The 21742-nt window shown below is 34.3% G+C and overlaps 2 protein-coding genes and 1 long non-coding RNA gene across 4 annotated transcripts; 2 read left to right on the top strand and 1 right to left on the bottom strand.

Annotated features, from left to right (window-relative positions):
• Positions 1–274: 274 nt before the first annotated feature.
• On the bottom strand, positions 275–6076 carry LOC105768424 (uncharacterized). The gene is made up of 10 exons (XM_012588338.2): positions 5707–6076; positions 5315–5358; positions 4989–5106; positions 4738–4864; positions 3633–4285; positions 2938–3214; positions 2573–2852; positions 2162–2326; positions 1049–1507; positions 275–787 (listed from the first exon to the last, which is right to left on the bottom strand). Exons 1-10 carry the CDS (start codon positions 5903–5905, stop codon positions 500–502), a joined length of 2610 nt encoding a protein of 869 aa, XP_012443792.1. The 5' UTR covers positions 5906–6076; the 3' UTR covers positions 275–499.
• A 2935-nt stretch (positions 6077–9011) lies between these two features.
• On the top strand, positions 9012–9511 carry LOC105768426 (uncharacterized). Its single transcript, XR_001125844.2, has 2 exons — positions 9012–9067; positions 9165–9511. It is a non-coding gene; the product is annotated as an uncharacterized LOC105768426 (long non-coding RNA).
• Positions 9512–16360: 6849 nt separating this feature from the next.
• Positions 16361–21602, top strand: LOC105769745 (carboxyl-terminal-processing peptidase 1, chloroplastic). 2 transcript variants are annotated; one of them, XM_012590585.2, is made up of 13 exons: positions 16361–16835; positions 16918–17037; positions 17203–17340; positions 17848–17952; positions 18046–18214; positions 18737–18813; positions 18912–18956; positions 19228–19311; positions 19629–19667; positions 20394–20456; positions 20804–20933; positions 21050–21111; positions 21201–21602. In XM_012590585.2, the coding sequence occupies exons 1-12, from the start codon at positions 16440–16442 to the stop codon at positions 21103–21105; spliced, it is 1422 nt and encodes a 473-aa protein (XP_012446039.1). In that variant the 5' UTR covers positions 16361–16439; the 3' UTR covers positions 21106–21111; positions 21201–21602. The 2 variants fall into 2 exon arrangements, with proteins under 2 accessions (XP_012446039.1, XP_052487417.1); XM_052631457.1 differs by having other exon boundaries at positions 16818–16835; positions 17142–17340.
• Positions 21603–21742: the final 140 nt, after the last annotated feature.

Below are 21742 nucleotides of genomic sequence, written 5' to 3' on the forward strand. Positions count from 1 at the left end.
GTGTACTTCCCTTTTTTTTCTGTCAGTAAAAAGGCAATCTTGAAAACATTATGCTTAATTGGAGTGAGATCCGATCTATTAAAAATGCATACTTTACCCTGCTTAAAGAACGTACAGATAACGGACTGAATACATTCAACCCCCGGCGTAGAGAGTAGATTTAAGCTCGTCGAGACACCAGATAAGAAACATGATAATTTTTTTTAAGAAAGGCAAATTTTCACTATAAAAAAGGGGAAAGGGGAACAGGGAAACAATGAGGGAGAAAGAGAAGTGAAGGGCAACGTCCACCATCCCAAATTAGCACACTGTGTTCCTAAGTTAACATAACCAGACAATAAATAAGTAAAATACAACCTCGTGGCACAGGGCAGTAGCCATTCAAGGTCTCTTCAGACCCCTATCAACCATACATGTAATTATTCAATCGCACGAATGCCTTCGATTGGCCACTTTCAAACTCACTACCAAGACCCTGAAAAACCCGGAGGTGATAACATTAGTAATTGTTTTGCCACAACTGTTGGGTCTGCTTTGATGGCTGGCCTTGAGACCCACTCAGGGATCCATCCATAGGGTTTTGCTGCTGATGGTCCCCCAATACTCCTGTTTGTGAATGGTAGAAATTTGGGTATCCAAGAGCCCCGAAATGCTGCGAAGGTTGTTGCCCTTGTCGAAATCCACCACCCTGCTGGTTTTGCCCCTGGAAGCTGTAATAATTGCTTCCAGGAACAGCAGACATTGTTCGTGAGCCAGGGCCATGAACCCACATAGCCGAATTCTCAGTCTAACCACATAAACAAAGAAAAGGATGAGCCCACCTTAGATTCAAAGCAGCAGAAATTAAAAGAAATAAAATATACAAATACTGTAGAAATATGTGAAATCACCCCCCAGGCCGGGAATAAAGGTAGAAAAAGGAACAGACCTTTTTAATACTTCAGCACCGTTTAATAAAAGAACAAATGCAAAATATTCACAGAGACATTCCACAGTAATGAGAGCAAACCATTCAATTCAAATTAACATTGTTTGGTACGTTGATTACCTGTTGAAGCGACATCAAATGATTGCTGTCCTTGTACTGAGAACTCAGAATATCATCATAGCCAATGGTTGTGCCTGCAGGTGCTGTAGGCGGATTCAGAGGAAGTCCTCCAGGAATATTGGTAGAACTCCCAAACCCATAGCCAGATGCAATTGCAGCAGATTGAGGCAAACTGCTAACAGAAACACTATTTTTGTATTGGGGGAGCACTGCTGCCAGGGACTGAGGGTAGTTACTATTACCAGCAAATCCTTGCTGGAAAGCTGATGGCACATAAGTGTAACTTTGAGGCAAGAAAGGATAACTAATCATGTTCGCGAAATGTCCCAATGGAAGCGTAGGTTGGGAAAAAGGGTGCATGGCTAGATGCTGAGGAAGAGCAGGTCCCGTGGCAACACTGGCACTAGGAAGGGTCTGTGGAGTCGCCTGTGGTGCAGATATACTAGCTGCTCTCAGAGCCTGCAAATGTCCAAATCTATCAGGAAAGGAACAATTAAATCATATCAACTATAGAAATTTTCAGTTAGACTGAGAAAGTGGCATTTTATTTTTCCTTTTCCCCAACCCCAAACTTATTATTGTTTATGGTCACTTGGCTCTTTGCTCCTTTTTCCTGACACTGACACAAGCAAATAAAGAAAACATGCAACAAAAGTAAATACAGATCTGGTAGAACCAGATTTATAATTGAGGACAAAGAAGATGGCCAAGAAATAGACAAGGTCTGTGTTCCATATTAGGGATCAGTGATGCACAGGAAACTAGAATTTGAGGATGTTTCTGTGTCAGCATAGAGCATGTGCTTTCACACTAAAATTCCATCTAGTCATACATATAAGCAAAATAGAGCAGGCTTGAAAACAGTAATACCAAGTTTCAGCTAAAATGACTAAAAATAGCTTTAACATTATAGTATATAAAGTTCCATATCACTTCAGTGAACTCTTGAAAATTTTCAAACAAACCAAATTCACATGTGCAGTAGCTTTTCTCACTATTCTATAGAAGCCTTTTTATGGTAGAAAAAGTAAAACAGAATAATAGTTGGTCACCAGTAGAAGTGCACAAAGAGCAACAAACATCAAAAAATCAACAAGGTAAAGCAAAGGGCACCTCTGGCATAGAAATTGTGGGGCCACTAATGGAAGAGACTGCATTGGTGTATTTTGTTGGCATTGACTGAGTCACAGGGAAGGGTGAATATGGAAGATCTGGCTCCCTTGCAGTCTGAACAGTTGATGTCAGCAAAGTGCTTTGCAATGAATTTGTATATGCTTGCTGCAAGGAAAACGTTATGGTAAGAAGGGGCACTCAAGATACTAATAATGTATTCAAAGAACATAGTAGGTCAATCAATAATTTCAAACAGTAGAACAGGAAACCTAGAACAATAAGACGCAGCTATCAACCAGAAATTTCTACATAAAAGAAACTTTAAAATCAAACTCTAAATTATATGGTTTGGATCATAAGCTAGGAATAATGAAAGTAAAGTAGTATATGTAATCATACAAGTTACATTACCATTACGCTTGAGAACGGAGTGAGATTCTGCATTTGAGTGCTTGTCTGAGGATGAGTAAAAGCAGGATTTAACTGTTGAGAGTTCTCATAGCTATAACCAGATGCAGATGAAGGAAATGCATATTGGTTCCCTTGGGCAGCTTCAGAAGCATCCTGTTTCAGTACTGCTGGTTGAGAATCTTCAGTAGCTTCATAATTTCCAGTGTTGACAGTACTTCTAATCATTATATTTCCCTCTGCATTACTTCTGAGATGTTCGTCCCCATAATACTCGGGATTTCTGCAAGCAAAAATGTTTAACACATATGTTCAAGGAACAAAGAGTAAAGCAAGGCAAATTAAAATCTTAAGATGCAAAAGAATACCTATTCTCGGAGTGCCCAATAGTAGAGATATCAGCTGATTCAGGAGCTTCATCCAAATTATTCTTCAAGGGCCTTGATGCAAATGATCCAGGAAAGGCAGAACCAATTGCAGGTCCAAAACTTCCAAAACTCAAATGTGAACAGTCCGGGGTGTGGACTTGCAGGTGGTTTGGTATGATTACAGATGGATTATCCTCTTCAAATGATGCCTCCTGGTCATCATTATGCAAATTAAGTTGCTGCATATTCACAGCAACTGATGAAGAACCATCTTCGGCTGAAAAAAAAAAGAAAGGAACAAGATAAATAAAGTGTTTTAAGTACATGAAAATGACCTAGCAGCTATCCATAAACTAAGCACACATAAAAATTATCAAAAACTAACTGTATTACTAGGCAAGAACTAAATTCTAGAAAAGGGTGGATTTAGGATTACAATGTTTAGTGAATCACAGGTTAAAAGAGCGACTAAAGTATGATATCTTAAATTGTGAGGGTGGGGGGGTAGTGGGGAATTCAACAACCCTAAAACCTAAACATCGATATTGCAAGACAATCAGAAATGGGTTGACTTAGAGAATTCCAAAGCTGCAATCACTGTCTGCCTTCATCGTGTGTAATGCATTCATGTAAAGAACTAGGTGACCTTAATCACGAATCACACAAGATTGAGCGACTTAAAGCACTACACTAACCTTCATCATGCTCAAAAGCATGCCTTTGAGGCTGATAAGAATTGGCATCCTTATGTAAGTTATTATCATAAAGAGATGAGCCTCCAGAATCATCCTCTTGTATATTTCTAGTTGAAATAGAAGGAGACTCAACATGATTACCATCAACAGTTTCGACAGGACCATCATCCACTGCCTGAGCTTCCTCTAACTCGGCTTTCATGAGTTGGTTGATTCTATCCACAGGCAAGTTAGATGCCTCTGCATACAATCCAGATTCTGCAGGTGCTTCTAAGATAGGGTTCACGTTAACAGCAGATGAATTGTCAATGGGGGGCCATTCATCACTTGGGGAACTACGCTGGTTTGTGGTGATATCAGGCTCGTAAGTGACATCGGACACCTTGGAAGCATGACCATGTGGTGAACGTAAGTTGGGATGTACTTCTGCAGAATGAGGTACTGCAAGATGCCGATTATTAACACTTTGGTGAGGTGGGTTTGGTATGACAGAAGCCTTGTTTTGTGGTCTGCCCATCTTCACAATATCAGCCATTGATACTTGACCTGGAGCCCCCAACCAAGCAGACTGGTATCCACAAGGTTGTGAAGATGAAGAAATACCATCAACTAAACCTGCTGTGGTTGTTTTATGTCCGGCGATACCAGCTTCACTGCAAAACTCACATGAGAGGGAAGTAGGCAAAGCATAAAAAAACATATCACGATGGTTTACAAATTACAATTACATTGTTTGTGAACCAGACAAACAGAAACGTCATTCCAAGATAGAGATGAGAAGAATAAAACTCAGTCAACTAAATTGTCCTAAAACTTCTTTCACATGAAAAACAATTACATGTTTAGTGAAACACGCTAGGATGCCTCATGTCCACACTTACCCAGTGAGGCTCAAAGGTGTAAATAAGTTAATGAAATTATAAATGATTTGGTATCAACCAATATCATGATTCTCAAGATTCAGTCAAATGCAGGCAAAAGCAAAATACTAATGCAGCAATACATCCCACTTAATGTCATTATAACTCAAATATAATTGCAGCTTTTCAGCTCCTTAACTGGACTAGACAATGAAGAAATATCACCATTTTCTAACATGGATTACCTATGGGATGGCGGTCTCCGATTCATGTTGTTTCCTTGCACACCAGATGCAGAAGATGAAGAACCTGCATAAGCGTGAGTTCCATTTTCCCTCTTTTGAGCAGGTTTACCATGGAAAGGTCCAGACTCTAACCATAAAAAAAAGGAGCACTAAATGGATGAGAAACCATCTAAAAGAGTCCCAAAACATTTTTTAACCAAGTAAAAGCAGACTCTTCTTCAAAATTGCATAGAGCATGTTCACAGTCATACCATTAGAACTATAATAGGATGAGCCACCACGCCCCATATATCGGTCTGAACCACTCCTACCACCACGACTCCCAAGGTTGTTGGCACCACGAGACCTGGAATCAACTGTGTCTTTGCTCTGGAGTAGACCGGTAAACAAGTCAAAAAAGAAAACAGTAAGCAATATAACCATTACAAATGATTCTAGAACCTGACATGACGAACTGCATTTATACCCTTCATTACTAAAATTATATAACGATAATGTAAAAAGGGGACATGGTAATCAAGGAAACTCAACATCCGCATAAAAGCAACTATTTGGCATAATTTCCACTAGCACACACCTCTTTTTTCTTGTCTCGTTTGCTCTTCACCTCGTGAAAAGGATCTACACGTTTGATAAACATCTTATTAGAAACGAAATAAGAGTATCATTACAAGTGCAGAAACTTCATCAGCCCTACAGTTATGAAACAAAGCACCGTATATTTTCGCAATCAAACGAGTGTTACGAAAGATAGGGTTTTACGCCATAGGCCTTCTCGTGACCAAACTCAAGCAGATTTTATCTTTACCACATTAAAACACCAAAACCCAGAAACCCAAGAGTTACCCGTTTGTATAATGAAGATAAAAATCCTTTTGATTAACAAAAACCCGGGAAATAAACCCATCAAATTGAGAACCAAAAAAAATATTTAAAAAATTAAAAGTGGAAAGAAAAAGGGCGGGGAACCTTGAGAGAGGAGGCGATTGACGGCCTCGTTAGGGTCCATGTTACACTCTTTAAGCATGGCATAGATCTCGGGTTCAGGGCAGTTCACAATCTCCTTCAAGCTCTGTACCATCTTCCGAGACCCAGCCGGAATACCTGAAATTCCACTATTACCCTTCCCTATCCCATTATTTCCAGCACCTCCTCCTTTCCCGCTCATCCTCTCTCCGGGTACCCCTCTCCGAAAACAGTTTCTCTTAGGTCTCTCTCAGATCTGAGGAAAAAAAAAACTATGTCGTGTACGTTACGAGCTTTTTTGTCTTCGCTTCTCTCGACGAAAAAAAAAAAAGCAGCAGGCAGCAGCGAAGAGGTAAAGGAAGGGATTATATTTCTTTGAAAGTACGCTTTTATAAAAGAAAAAAAAAAAAAAAGCTCTTTTCTCTTTGTCTCCGAAAACCCTCCGGGCGTAAGCCTCGAATTTTATTATTTATTTATTAAAAACTTGCTTTCCCTTTTAAAATAAAAAACCAAACAAAAGCCCAGTTATGCCATGAAATTATTTAATTAGATATTATATCATAATTGTTGGAATATATATTTATATTATACCTGTAATTTAAAAAATAAAAATAAAGCAAAAGAGAAAGTTTCTTCTATTCGACTCCTTACAACATGTTTGGTTGGGGAATAGGAATGCATTCCCCACCAATTCGATAGTCCTACCACCAAACCAACGTTTGGTTGGCTGTAAAAGGATTACAACCTGATTCCATTCAGGCCTTATTACAGCTAAAGGCTGTAATAGCCATTCATTGCCCACATACCTGAATAGCTATTCCGTTCGGCTCTCTTTTTTCCATTTTCCAAATTTTGCCCTCCTTCATCTTCTCCTTCATCTGCCGTCAAACTCTCTACACAATTTCTGCCCTTAAACTCTCTTGCCATATTTCAGATATTCTCCTTCATCTTCTCCCATAGATCTGTAACTTTCTCTCCTTCTGTTCCCATATTTTAGATAATGGCGTTTTTTCTTATTTGATTTTTCCTTCTTTTAACGTTTCTCCTCTGTACTTTTTGATCATGTTCTTCTTCTTTTTTTAATTGATTGTTTGCTTAATGAGCATTTCTATTCCCTCTCCTCTCCGCCGAATGCTGATTCGTTGTTTAAGAAAATCAATTTTACCCCCTTTATTTCTCGCCTAAAAAATGCTCAGACTCAGTCTCACCGACAGCCACTCCCTTCCTTCCTTCAACTCCGGTAGAGGGAAAACTAGGCAGGTAGCCAAGCAAGCATATGAATATTTGAGTGAAGTTGCGTTTTCCTTCCCACAATCAACGTTTCCATCTCCTCCTTCGCAATCTCTTCTCCTTCATCTGCCGTCAAACTCTCTACACAATTTTTGCCCTTAAACTCTCTTGCCATATTTTCGATATTCTCCTTCATCTTCTCCCATAGATCTGTAACTTTCTCTCATTCTGTTCCCATATTTCAGGTAATGGCGTTTTTTCTTATTTGAATTTTCCTTCTTTTAACGTTTCTCCTCTATACTTTTTGACCATGTTCTTCTTCTTTTTTTAATTAATTGTTTGCTTAATGAGCATTTCTATTCTCTCTCCTCTCCGTCGAATGCTAATTCGTTGTTTAAGAAAATCAATTTTACCCCCCTTTATTTCTCGCCTAAAAAATGCTCAGACTCAGCCTCATCGACAGCCACTCCCTTCCTTCCTTCAACTCCGGTAGAGGGAAAACCAGGCAGGTAGCCAAGCAAGCATATGAATATTTGAGTGATGTTGCGTTTTCCTTCCCACAATCAACGTTTCCATCTCCTCCTTCGCAATCTCTCCTCTTTTGCCTCCCAAACTACCATTTTCGTGACCTCCAAACAATTCCTCAAAAACCATCCCAAAAATCATTCTTTCTTCCCTCTAAACGCTTTCTTCCCTCTTTTTCTTCCAAACCCATCCCCAAAAACCATTCTTTCTCATTCAAGACTAATGAGTTTTCTTCTCTTCCTTCTCTCAGTGTTTCTTCTCCCTCTTCAAGAATTTTTTATTTTTTGCAAATACAATAAAAAGGTTGTTGCTTGATTGTTTATTCAGTTCTTTCTCTATTTATGCTAATTTTGTTATATAAGGAGTTTTTTTCTATTTTCTGGTATTATCTGGTTGACTCTGTCATTGATTTTAGTATTTGGTTGGTTATCTTATTTTATAATGTTTGATTTTGGAATTTTAATCAACTTTTGTTACCACTCGATGAGGAGGATAATAAAAATATATCTGTTTGAAAATGTATCATTGTTTTGCATTGAATTCAAGATGATCTCTTTTTGTGCAAATGTGAAAAGAATATATTTGATGATGATTTGATGAGACTAGACTAGGTTGAGTCATTGTTGAATGAATGCGTTAATTGAGTATGGTGATTATAACTATTTGAGAGCTAATATTGTATGTAATCAATGTGATGATTGTGAACCTTAAACAGTTAATAGATGATTATGATCTGTGTTGATGGATGCTCTATGATTGATCGAAGAATGGTAAGCTATCTGTCTATTCTTAATGTTTCTTTATTTTGTACGTGTATGTGTGCATTCATGTTCATATGCGTAATGTTCCTTACCAATCTTATGGGTGAGACGTGCAGTGCATGTGAGGAAATAAAGGTAGCAAAAGATTATGAAAATTGAATTTTTGATATAATACATATTATTCATGGAAAAAAATAATGTAGCAGATAGTTCTTTTATTGTTATAGTTGAGTGGTGGAGAGAGAGTGGAGTAGCATAACCAATAGATATCTGGTTCCTTGGTTTTAATTTAATAGCATGCTGCTTCTACCCAACATGTTGATGCGGTTTACTGCAATGATCCAACTGCAGTTAATTATTTGTTTGTTTAGGCCAATCTACTATTGGTTTTGTACCATTATCATATTGATATATGTGGTGGAGAAAATGTCATTGCTTACCAATGATATATTTTATCAAATGCTGTTTTGGCCTTGAGTGACAGTATGGTAATAATATTATCCTGTCTAATTAAAGCAGTTACTTAAGATTTGCATTTCAACTTGAGGTATTATTCAAGTAAGGTAAATGAAAAGGCCATACTTTGTTAACATTTCTTTTTTGACTCATATACCATGGTAGTCTCAAGTTCAACTCTGTTATAATTAATAATAACAAGAAGCATGTACAAATATGAATTCTCTCCTTTAAATGGATTCTGAATTCTTCAAACTCATGGTAATTTTGACATGGTTATGCCAGGGCATTTTTGGAGTCAGAGTTACCAACTTTTAAATAGAAAAACCCTCAATTGGAGGTGGTTACTGAACTCATTCGTAGGTAGCATCCACATTTGAAAGGCTTTTACAGTAAGTTACTCTTTCTTGGATGAGTTTCAGACATGATGCATTCACGTATGCGATATTTTTAACCATGTCTCAAACATGTATCTTGCCAATTTCTCAGAGAACAAAAACGAGCGGATGGTATGCGTGAAGAATATGACTCCTAAAGATATCATTCTTTATGCAACCAAGCTAAGAAACGCATTGGGAAGAAAGGTGGTGAAATTGAAGACAGGGCATGTAACTAAACACCCTAGTGTGCAAGGTACATGGACAACTGATGTGAAATTTTGAGACACAGTAGTACCAAGTTCTTCACAATTTTTTCTGTATGTTTCTTTATTGTTCAATGTAGTCATGATGGCAACTTTGCCGAAACATTCACTATTTAGAGGTGAATGAAACTGTTGTGTAATGAACAAAGGCTAATGATGTCGTAATAGATGATTGGACCCAAATATTTAATAATTTTAGAGCATCTGTACCTCTTCCAAACATCATAGCGTTCAACCTTCTCAGGTTTTGAACTTCTAATAATTTGTCTAATGAAACAATATATGAACAAGAGAGGAAACTCTAGGCAAGCTAAAAATTTCCTCTTCAACTAACTCTTTAGGGCTATTATTACATCTATCACTAAATTTAGGATCAAATTTAAGCCTATGATAGGTTTAAGATAACGTCTCAAGAACAACTGCCTGTTGCAATAGATGCTTAATAAATTATGACATATGCTTAATAACATATGGTTTATGACATATAAACTAATGAAATCATGTAGCTTTTTGTTAATATATGAATATTATGTTTGGATGTCAAATATAATTCTCAAGTTATTTATTACTTCTAATATTTTGTTTTTTATTATAGAATAATTAAATTATTTGTTTCACTAATGATATTTTAGCATATTAAATATGTATTGCCGTTTAAAAATAATAAAGTAGATTATATATATTTTTATAGTATTATATTATGATTTTAGTAAATTCATATAATAATAATTATATTAAGAATTTTATTAAATTATATAAAATTTTATTAAATTATATTTAATAATAATTATGTTAAAATATAGTTAAATTATTTATTATTTTTATTAAATCATTTTAATAATAATCTTATTAAAATTTAATAACAATAACAATAATCATCTACCTAAAAGAAATTTATGTTAAGGGTATTCTAGTCATTTTAATTTTTTTCCTTATGCTATTACAACATCATTCTATTCAACCAAACACAAGAATACTGTTACAGCTCTATTCCATTCCATTCAACCAAACAATTGAATTACTATTACAGCTCTATTCCATTACAGTGAACCAAACGTACCATTACATTTTTTTAATATTAATAATAAATAAGATAAAAAATGAAAAAAATAAACTAAGCTCTCTCCACTAAGTTACAAAGTTGATGGGCTGGCTCATTCCCACAAAATTTCCACAGCCCAATTCATTTTTTTGCTCTTCACTTCTAGGTCCCTTGGAAGTTTTTCTCGCAGATCGTAAAATTCAAGAAGACCCGATTAAAATTGTTTACATTTCAAAGTTAAATAGTATTTAATAATTATTATGTACTTTTAAATTTAATAAAAATAAAGAATACATTAACTAATTAATTAGTTAATTTTTTCTAAATACATTAAAAATAATTGATTCAAAACTAACGAATTCGCTTATCATAAGATCTCTTTGTTTGAAGGGGAAAATATAAATTAAAATGGTGCGTGGTGAACACCAATGAAGATAGGGTCAACTTCTTATGTTAGGTTTATTTTTATGCTCGTCTTCTTATCTAATCAGGTCATGGTCGCCATCCCCGTCTAATCAATAGCTAGGTTAGAGGTCAGATGATTGGGTTGCGTTAAAATTTGTTTTTCAATATACTTTTAATATTAAAATTAGGATAAATATGCATTTGGTATTCAAATTTATCAAGGTTTAAATTGGCTTTTTATTATTATCTAATTTAGTACTTAAATTTGGCTTAAAGATTTAATTGGTATCTAAAGTTTAATTCAGTCCAATTAAATACCTGAATTTGGTTTCTTAATTCAAATTGGCATCCAAATTTGGTTTTTTTTGTCCAAATTACTATTTAGTTATTTAAATGAATTTAAACTATGAAGCCAAGTTTTGGTACCAATTTGAATAAAAAGCCAAGTTCATGTGCCTAAATGGACCAAAAATAGTTTAGATACCAAATTAAACTTTGAAGATAAGTTTAGGTACCTAATTGGATAAAAAAAATTCAAGTAACAATTTGAATCTCAAAACCAAATTTAGGTGCCAAAAAGGTATCTTTACCCTTAAAATTATAAGGGTGGAGGTAAAAATAGATATTTTAGCAGATAAGTAATAATAAATGGGAGGATGATGCATGGTATTTATATATGTGCTTGGATTGCTCAACGGGTTGCCCATTGTTTGTAAGTGCATGAAAATTGGCTGATCCGCTTATCCTAACCCGACGAAACTAATAGGAAGAAATGTGGAGTGACCGTTTTGTTGACTTTATAGTTTGTTGCTACCGACTCTTGTAACTTTCAAGCCACAGAGCTTTTTGAGCCTTGGACTTGTTTTTATCTAGAGACTGCTACAACATTTATTTATCAAAGTCACCTTACCTTCCTCATAATGTTATTTGCTATACATATCTTCTGCATAGGCTTAAATTTTGCCAAATGTCTTGCTCAATGTCTTGTCCACGTAGTGATTGAAAACTGCTAAATCAACTATTTTCTTCAACACCAACTTGCTGTCATTGTTCCTCAGTACAACCCCTATTATTGCTTCCCTTTTTTTTCCCTCTCAAATGCAACATCACAGTTATCTGCAAATCACATTTTAGAGGATTGTCGATTCCACTTGGCTTAAACAAATGTCATGCAAGAGGCAGCTAACGAGTCACTAATAATAATTTACTACAGTGACTAACAAAGACTAGGAGGGAGGAGCAATAAGCAAATGGCAACAACAACTTTATCAAGTAAGAACGCAAACCCTAACCAATCATTGAGTAATAGTGATTAAGCTTCGAGTCTTCTTGCACTCTCATACAACCTAAATATTTCCTAAACTCGATCCACCAATTCCATCCGAAATTTTAAAAACAATAAAAAATTATGGATAGCATTAACATACATATTATAATTTCAATAAATAAATAAACAATATATATTTGAGCTTAACAATTTCAAATAGGTGCTCCACTAAAAACACAACTGAAATATGGTTACCTAAGCACGAGAAAAACAAGAAAGTAAATAGTAGTTTTGATTGACTCGAGTCATAAAAGGGTACTTAAATTATAATTACTTTTTAAGTTGATATTTAATTTTTTAATTACAAATGGTATTTAAATTATATTTTATTACTTAAAATAGTACTTAAACTATATTCTATTATCTTAGTTATTAAATAAAGTCTTAGTCAATCATTTTATTTAAATATGTCTGAGGGTTTTTTATTTTAAATCCCATGAAATTATATTTAACCTTTTCTTTTTAGAAATTTTAGGTAAAATTTGTCATGTGTCATAAAAACTATTCGCTGAGATTTTTTTTAATATAACGAGTATAGTTTTGGATAACGAATTCTAATTTAAGTATCACTTGAGAAAATAGGTCTAACTTAAGTAGGTAAAAGTACCAGTGTAGTCCTTATACTTAGAGATGAATTGCATTTCGTTTTTTACTAAAAATGAGTAAATTAGTCCTTACACATTTCAAACATATAAATTAACTCCTCCCTTAAATTTTATCCGAAAGGTTAAATCCATGCTGAAAATTATTTTTATAGGTAAACTATAAAATGATCACCTAACTATGCCTTTTATTCTATTTTAGTCAATTAACTATTAATTTTTAAATTTAGTCATTAAACTTTTCAAAATTAAATATTTTAGTTGCTTAGAGCTTATGTAGGCTTTTTTTTTATTGATCTAGTAACAAAATTAACTCTCAAATGTTTACATTATATCAATTTGATCCTAAATATAAAAATTCAACAAAATTAGCCTTCAATGTTTACAAAGTTTGCCATTTTAATTCTAATTCTAAAAAAATTCAATGATTTTGGCTCTCAACATTTACAAAATCTATCAATTTAGTCTTAACTCTAAATTTTTAAAATATGTTTTAAAAAAATCATTTTAGCTCTTTATAACCTATTGACTAACCAATGTGAGATATTATAAATAAGAAAAATAGTACTCTCTTTCAAATCACTTGCAAATGAGCTCTAAAAAGTTGGGATAAGACACACACACACACAAAATAAGATCCGAAAGAAAATACATGTATTAAAAATGTTATTTGTTTTGGCACTAATGCAACCAATTATTTCATATAGGTTTCGAATCAATTGATTTGGTTCAAGTCAAGTTTAAATTATAGTAAAAAAATTGTTGCAAGTGATTTGAAAAATGATACTCTTTTTATATTGTAATATTTCACATAAGTTAGTCGATGGGTAATGAATGGCTAAAATGTTTTTGTTTTTGAATATTTTTAACTTTTAGAGTTAGGACTAAATTGATAAATTTTGTAAAATTTGAGGTTAAATTTATTAATTTTTTAGAATTAGAACTAAAAGGACAAATTTTATAAACATTAAGGGCTAAATTTATTATATTTAGGATCAAATTAATAGATTGTATAAACATTAGAGAGCTAATATTGTTACTAGACCAATAAAAACCCTATACAAACTTAAAGTGTACTAATGTAATACCCCAAAAATTACTACACTAAGAAAGTAGGTATCCTTGATAGTAAAATAAGGAAATAAAGTGACAAAAGGGAAATTTTGAGTTATGGCAACATTGGGAATTATATTATGACATATTAATTCAAGAAATGATTAAATCGCAAAAGTGAGAAAAGTTTTGTTGCCTAAGAGTAAGTACTCGAAATTTGAGGGGTTAAAGTGTAAATATGAAAAAGTTGAAGGACCAATAGTGTAAATATTTCAAGGGTGGAATAATCTAGAAACTAAGGAAAATGAATGAATTAGGACCAAATTTGAAAAGGTAAAAAATTTTGAGGGACTAAATCACAATTTCACCAAATTAAGTGATGACTCGAGGATGGAATTTTTAAAGATTATAAAGGGCAAAATGGTCAATTAGAAGAGAGAGAAATCTAGAAGGCAATGGTGATGTTGGTGATATTTTAGATTAATTAATTAAATAAATATTAGTTTATTAATATTTTAATTTGATTTTTAAATGATATTTTATTATTTTAGTATTATTCTATTTAGTATATATATGGAAGGAAAGATGAAGAATCTTCATCTTGTTCCCATGCATCCAACGTATGAAGAGAAAAGAAAGAAAGAAACTTTCTTTTCTTTACAATTTGGTACTTTCACCAAAAAATCAACATTTCCACTTAGAAATCAAAAGAATTTTCATACCCATCAAGAGAGAAAAATAACAAGGAGACAATGGGGAGCTAGAATATCAAGTTAGATTCAAGAAATGGAAGCGGGAGGAGAGAGAAAATCAAGTTAAAGATTGAAATCAATAGGACAAGGTAAGAACATCAAGAATTCAATATATTTTTAAGTTTGTTATTATTGAAAAAGCCTGGAAATGATGTTATAGTAGAGTTTTATTAAATGAAGTCTTATGTTCTTGATATATTAGTGAAGTGAAATAAGAGAAAGTGATGAAAAATATTATAGAGAAAATGAATAAGGAAGTTATAAACTTAGTAATCAACATTTTGCACTAAAACAGTTTTGGACAGCATCAGTAGGCTAACTTCGAAAAATCACCATAAATTATGAAAATAGAATTATAGGATGAAAAAAATATGGAATTAAATCTTATTAAGTCTAGTTTCTCATAGAAGAAACGGTGTAAGTAATAGAATTGTAAATCATGAGATATAATAAATTATGTGAGACAAGGTCAGAATGAATTCGGGTTCCCCTGTTCTGACTTTGGAAAATCATCAAAAATTGGAGAAAAATAATTATGGGCTTAAATTTATATGTTTAAAATCCTGAATGAGTCTATTTTCAAGATAAACAAACGGAAACATCATCCAAATCCTGTACGAGGAGATAATTAATTTTTAGTGAAGAAGAGTCAAAACTGTCAGACAGCAGAACATGGATGACTTTAAAGAATAAACTGTACTTATTGGCTAAACCAAAAATTCTGAAAATTTTATAGTAAGAAGATATGCGAGTCTAGTTTCAGAGAAAATTAACGGATCTCAACTCGGAGTTACATAGCTCAAGATATAAATAATTTTGTAACAATGACTCAAGTGGACAGCTTTGAATGAACAAAAAAATAAATAGTGAAATTATTGATAATGTTACATATAAGCATGTTATATACATTAAGGATGTGGAATGGAGAGGAGGAGGAAAAATATATGATTATTCAACTAGCATGAGTTTTCATTAAAATGGCTAATTTGCATGTTTTAGATTCAGGGCTAAATTGAATAAAAGTAATATTTTAAGGGTAAATTTGTAAAAATGTTAAAAAGTGACCAAATTGCATGAAATGAATTGTTTTATTATTTAAATTAATAAATTGAATGAAATATTACTTTATATCAAGATTGAGTGGAAATTCAAAGGAAAATAGAAAATTTTCAAAATATCCTTTAATTTTGGTATTTCGCAATTTAGTCCGTAAGTTCGTGTAACTTGAATTATGTTCTTAGATGATTGGAATATATATATTGGATTGAGAAATTGATTTGAATAGTGAACATGAGAAATTGTGAATTGAATGAAATGAAAATGAAGTTTTGAATTACATGAGTAAATATCGGGTCTCGTAGGTCCTATTTGTTATGGATATAATATTTCGAGAAGATGCTGTAAAGAATTATAAAAGCACGTTAATAATTTAAAAGTTTTAATTCGGATGAAATTTTGTAACTTGGTTTAATACATATGCAAATGTATGTCTTCTAGTAATGCCTCGTACCCTATTTCGGCGTAGTATACGGGTAAGAGATGTTACAATGTGACATCACCAGATTCAGTCATAACGTTTAGACCATGTTATGGGTGTTACATAAAGTGACTAAAATATTTAGTTTCGAAAAAAATAATAGTTGAGCCACTCAAATGGTAAAAAACATAATTGAGTAATTTTTTTATAATTTTTCCATTAAAAATAATTTATAGCATGAATTTAACGTTATGCACAATTATTTAATTGATAAAAATTTAATGGGTGAGTTAATTTGCAGTTTTTAAGTAGAGGGTTGTTGTTTATGCTTTTAATTTGAAGGAAGAAAACAAGAAGGGATTTTCATCTTTTAAATTCACACGCGCTCGTCCGCGCATGCAAATAGCGGCTTGTAAATAATAGTGGTGGTAACCCCATCTCTTTGCTAACCAAAAGAAAGAAGATGAGAATCTTACTCTGCAACTGCAACTCTCCACCTTCACTCTCTCTAACGCCACCTCAGAAACCTCCTCCGTCATTATTTCCGGCCGCCGCCGTTTGGACCAAGAAAACCCTGATTACTGCTCTTTCCGGAGCTCTCTCTTTAACTCTCCTAGTTTCTTCCCCGTCTCCTGCCCTTTCTAGCGATTCGCCGCCTTTTCAACCTCCTCGACCACCTCAACTTTCAACTCCGCTACCCGATCGTTGCAACGAAGAAGAAGAAGAACAACTACAAAATAAGGTTGTGCTCAAACCTGAATTCGTCACCAATGAAGAAATCGTACAAGAAGCTTGGCAGATCGTCAATGATAGCTTTCTCGATACCGGTCGCCACCGCTGGTCTCCTCAATCCTGGGAGGTAATGTTTATTTTTATCTTTTTGTTTTGTGGCTATTTCCGTTTTCCTGCTTTTATTTTTTGACATCGTTTGCTCGTCGCAGCAAAAGAAGGAGGATATTTTGGGGACTTCGATTCAAACGAGGTCTAAGGCTCATGAGTTAATCAAAAGAATGCTGGCGAGTTTAGGGGATCCTTACACGCGATTCCTCTCACCAGCCGAGGTAATTCTTTACTGAATCACCTTATAGTAACATTCTTTACATGTAAGCTGAAAGTGCATCAAATATAAATATATGCGATATTTATTTACTGATGGATTTTTTAGTTTTTTCCCCTTTTTACATGGCAATTGGCATTTTGGGTCACTTTTTTGTCACTGTTGAAAGTTCTCGAAGATGGCGAGGTATGACATCACTGGTATTGGAATAAACATTAGGGAAGTTCCAGATGATACTGGCAGTGTAAAACTGAAGGTACAAGGACTTATATTGGATGGCCCTGCTCATACTGCAGGAGTAAGACAGGTATATATCCGTAGTAGTGCTATACTTGCATTGGTCAATTACTTTGTTGGTTCTAACAACGTTTTTAGTTTCTTTATCTCCGTCTACTCATTTATCTTTAGAAAAAAAAAATTCTGATATTTTGCTTTCTGCTTAGCTAGATTTTGTGCTATTTTCCCACTTTTCTAATATATCCGCACTGTTTTCTATGGACATATATGAATGGCCAAGTCACAGGTATAAATTGCTTGTTTGTTGTTGTCGTTTCATTGAATACCATTCAATGAAACAGTGACTAGAGAACTAAGAATCCAAGATGAGGCGGGTTAGTGAGATTACAGGAGGACAATAATACTATGGAGAGTGGATGGTGGTGCCTTCTTTATTTATTTAATAGAATAAATAATGCTCTTGCATGTATGCAGCAAAAAATTGGAAGATTCTATATGCAAGTGTTGATTTAATTTCTCTATAGTGTACATATGTATGGCTTATTTGTTTCGTTATATTAGTAATTTCTTTTGATAGGGAGATGAAGTTTTAGCTGTTAATGGAGAGGATGTTGTGGGGAAGTCGGCCTTTGAAGTTTCATCTTTGTTACAAGGTCCTAATGAAACCTTTGTGACCATTAAGGTTGTGCTCTAAATTAGCCCTATGAATATAGCAGTTCATTGTTAACCTTGATACATGTTCCTTCTTCACCCAATGATCGTCTCTCAATTTTAGATCAGGCATGGCAATTGTGGACCTACCCAATCTCTAGAAATCCAAAGACAACTTGTTGCTCGATCACCTGTTTTTTATCGGTTGGAACAAGTTAGTAACAGCCCCAGTTCTGTTGGGTATATGAGGCTAAAGGAGTTCAATGCATTGGCTAGAAAAGATCTGGTCATTGGTAATTTTTATTTTTATTTTAGTGGATCTCACCTGATTGCTATTTATGATGAGCATGTTTGTGATGAATAACTTAAAAAAAATTTTATGTGTCTTTGAAATATAATGCAAGCTATGACTGTTTAAGTGTTTATTCCCTCCCACTTTTTCCCTCACGCACTTACTGCTTCCAGCATACAAGTTATACCAAAAAATCAAAGCAAATAGATGGGTTAGCTTTGTTAGACAATAGGAAACAGATTTTTTAGCACGAAAAACAAATACAAGCCTTTATGATACATTTACAATCAATGGTTGCTTCTTCCGTCTTCTAACAAATTTCTCGAGTCATAAGCTGCCAAAACATGAAAAATTTCTTTCTCTGTTCATATTTTTTCCTGTATTGAGGATTTAAGAGTTTTATGTCTTCTGCTATTGAGGTCTATTGTCTTATAGCTTGAAACTGCGATGCTACGCTAGTGCAACTAACTATGTTCATGGGGTTGGTTTTTCCTTCTCTTATTTACATACTCTTGTACTGCAGCAATGAAGCGACTTCAGGATATGGGTGCTTCATATTTCATTCTGGATCTTAGAGACAATCTTGGAGGACTAGTACAGGTTTGTTTGATTTTGCCTCCCAGTTAGTTTTACCTTTCTATCTGACATATAGGTTTGATGATCATCATCTCTGTGACTCTGTTTTTTGTGTATTTCAGGCTGGAATTGAAATTGCCAAGCTATTTCTGAATAAAGGGGAAACGGTATGTCATTCATTACGGTTTTAACTTCAAAGAAGGCTTACTGCTTGCTCTCTCTCTCTCTCTCTCTCTCTTTTCTTTCTTTTCTCTTTTTTAATGTGCTTGCTGTGAGATTTTGAGCTATTTTCTTCTTTATCCCTGTATTTTGGCCTTGTGAAAGTAGCTTGCCTATGATGCAATTGCTACAAGAAAAACGTTTTATTGATGCATATGTCTGATCTCTTTGACTAATTAAGTAGTTTTGGTGTTTCCTCTTGCTTGTAAAACTGGGCAGATCATTTACACAGTTGGGAGGGATCCACAGTACCAGAAGAATGTTGTTGCTGATACTGCCCCGTTGGTTACATTGCCTGTAGTTGTATGCACTTTTACATCATCCTAACATTTGTGCTTTTAGTTTGTTTTTGTGAACATAGAATGTATGCTTTCACATCGGATTCTAGAGAAGTAGATTCATTCAGTGGGTAATGCCACTTTTGCTGTCATGATTGTTCAAAAAGAAATGTCTAAGGAACTTTTAAAATTGGATTGACATGGTCTTCAAGGTAGATTTAAATTTCCAGGGCTTCTCTACAATGTTGTTTTCTGCGACAGGAGAGAAGCCTGTAGAAATTGTTTGTCTTTAATTTATTGTTGGAAGCAAATTACTTGCCTAAATAATCAGCTTCTGTGCAGGTTTTGGTGAATAACAGAACTGCTAGCGCAAGTGAAATTGTGAGTAGACCAGTTGCCCCTTTTATCTATGGTTTTGCTTGTCTTTTACAATGGGATAATGTCTTGTATGGCCTGGCCCCTGGCTGGTTAGATACTGTCTAAGATGGTACTTGGAATTAGAAAATGTTTGATCCGGTACTTTCCTCAACTTCCAATCCATGTATCAATCTGCTCAATGGCCTAACACCATTAAATGGCTTGGCAATCAATCAATAAGATTTTGACACATGCAGATATTGCAATACATCAATCAATAAAATTTTAAAATTGTGAAAAATTACTTAAAATAAGTTGTTTTTAAATTATGATTTTGTACTTCCAAAAAGGTAAAATTTTATATTCTTTATTTTTCCATAATCAAATCTTAATATTTATGAAAAAGGAAATAATTTCTTTTTTGGAATTTCTCAGAAGTTTGATTTTCTCTTCTTTCCTTTTCTCCAAATTTTAATGCTATCTGCTGCTTGTCAATATTATGAGGCAGTCCCATGTTATCCGCGTGTGCAATATTTACACGTCAAATTTTTGTTGGCTGGCTAGTACATTATTGACATTTTGTTAACAGTGTAAGGCCATGGGGAGATTGATGTACAAATTGAAAGTTAGGTACCTAACTATGCATTTTTTAATCAAGTTCCACATTAGACATATTTTAATAGTTCAGTGGCCATTGAAGACAATTTCCCTTCCACGGTTGCATTTACTCTAAATTGCCATTGGTTTCAGGTTGCTTCTGCTCTTCATGATAACTGCAGAGCTGTTCTTGTTGGGGAGAGGACTTTCGGCAAGGTTTGAAGTTTAGCTCATTTTCTCTAACTCAAGCTCTCCCTCTGCAGTTCTCTTATTTTTTCCTTTATCATTTGTCTACCACGACCCCCTCCCCAAATTTTCCATCAAGTTGAAATGAACTTTGAACTGTGTCTGGTTGGTGTCTTTGACTCTTTGTTTTTGGTACAATGATGAAATCTTTTATGGCTGATAACTGAAATCACTATTTTAGTTATAATAGCCCATGTTTAAAGTCTTTCACTGATATGGTTATAGAACTAATGGTGGTAGCTGTTGGCCTTGTTTATATTATTGATGAAAAACATTTCTTCTAGAATCTAAAATAAAACCCTTTTTGTCTGTTACAGGGTCTGATTCAATCTGTCTTTGAACTTCGAGATGGATCTGGGGTAGTTGTCACTGTAGGACAGTATGTAACACCAAATCATTTGGACATCAATGGCAATGGAATAGAACCCGACTTTAGAAACTTCCCGGGTAATTATTTCTTTCACGGTTCAAGCAGAGGGGGCCTCCTTAGGCGTTGTAACACTGTGATAAGAAATTGAAGCTGGGCAATATTTGATATCTGATTAACACTGCCGTATATGCAGGTTGGAGCGATGTTTCACAGCATCTGTTGAAGTGCAATTTGCATCAACAAGGCTAGAAACAGGTTTATCCTGGTCCTTTCTGTTTCTTTTTTTAACTCTTCTCTTCCTCCTGGGTAGATAGTTACTACATCTATGTTACGGAATTCTGCAGTTCATATCCTCAAAATTGTTGCTGCTAAATGGAGGTATGATGTGGATTTGCCTGCCCAGTAGCTGCACTCGAGGGATTTGAGATGAAAATGAAGACTTGAGAGCTGATTTTCCACGCAGGGCTTTGGCTTATATCCTGTATGGCAAAGTGGGATTATTGTTTAGGTTTGCTGGATTCAGAGTTCAGTCTACAAGAACACCAGCAGAAGTAAAACGGTCTGCCAAGACGGATTTACCATGAGGCAACGGAGGCAATTGCCCCAGCTGAAAAATCCTAAAATATATTACTTCGTAATTATCATTATCATTTCTTATAAAAAAACAGATTTTACTGTACCAATGAAAGAAAATATTTATCTGTCCAATTATCAATAAAAAAGATCTATTTATCGCTTTGGGTGGATGTTTGTAGCATGGTTTGATCTGACCTGGAAGTTCGAATTTTGAAAATTATTTTTCATGAGGCAAACAGGTACAGGATAATTCCTGTATATTGTGTATTTATGTAAATTTTGTTTAAGATGTTATGTAAATTTCAACCCA

Source organism: Gossypium raimondii, chromosome 5, assembly GCF_025698545.1.
Source record: "Gossypium raimondii isolate GPD5lz chromosome 5, ASM2569854v1, whole genome shotgun sequence".
Taxonomy (NCBI): domain Eukaryota; kingdom Viridiplantae; phylum Streptophyta; class Magnoliopsida; order Malvales; family Malvaceae; genus Gossypium; species Gossypium raimondii.

Bases quoted from the DNA above. Each gene is read 5' to 3' on its own strand.
- LOC105769745 (XM_012590585.2), top strand. From the start codon at position 16,440: ATGAGAATCTTACTCTGCAACTGCAACTCTCCACCTTCACTCTCTCTA. The intron at 18,957-19,227 runs GTATGTCATTCA...AAAACTGGGCAG, and splicing joins TTCTGAATAAAGGGGAAACG to ATCATTTACACAGTTGGGAG. The intron at 19,312-19,628 runs GTATGCACTTTT...GCTTCTGTGCAG, and splicing joins TGGTTACATTGCCTGTAGTT to GTTTTGGTGAATAACAGAAC.
- LOC105768424 (XM_012588338.2), bottom strand. From the start codon at position 5,905: ATGAGCGGGAAAGGAGGAGGTGCTGGAAATAATGGGATAGGGAAGGGT. The intron at 4,865-4,988 runs GTATGACTGTGA...TTTTATGGTTAG, and splicing joins ATCCTATTATAGTTCTAATG to AGTCTGGACCTTTCCATGGT. The intron at 3,215-3,632 runs GTTAGTGTAGTG...TTTTTTTTTCAG, and splicing joins TGCTTTTGAGCATGATGAAG to CCGAAGATGGTTCTTCATCA.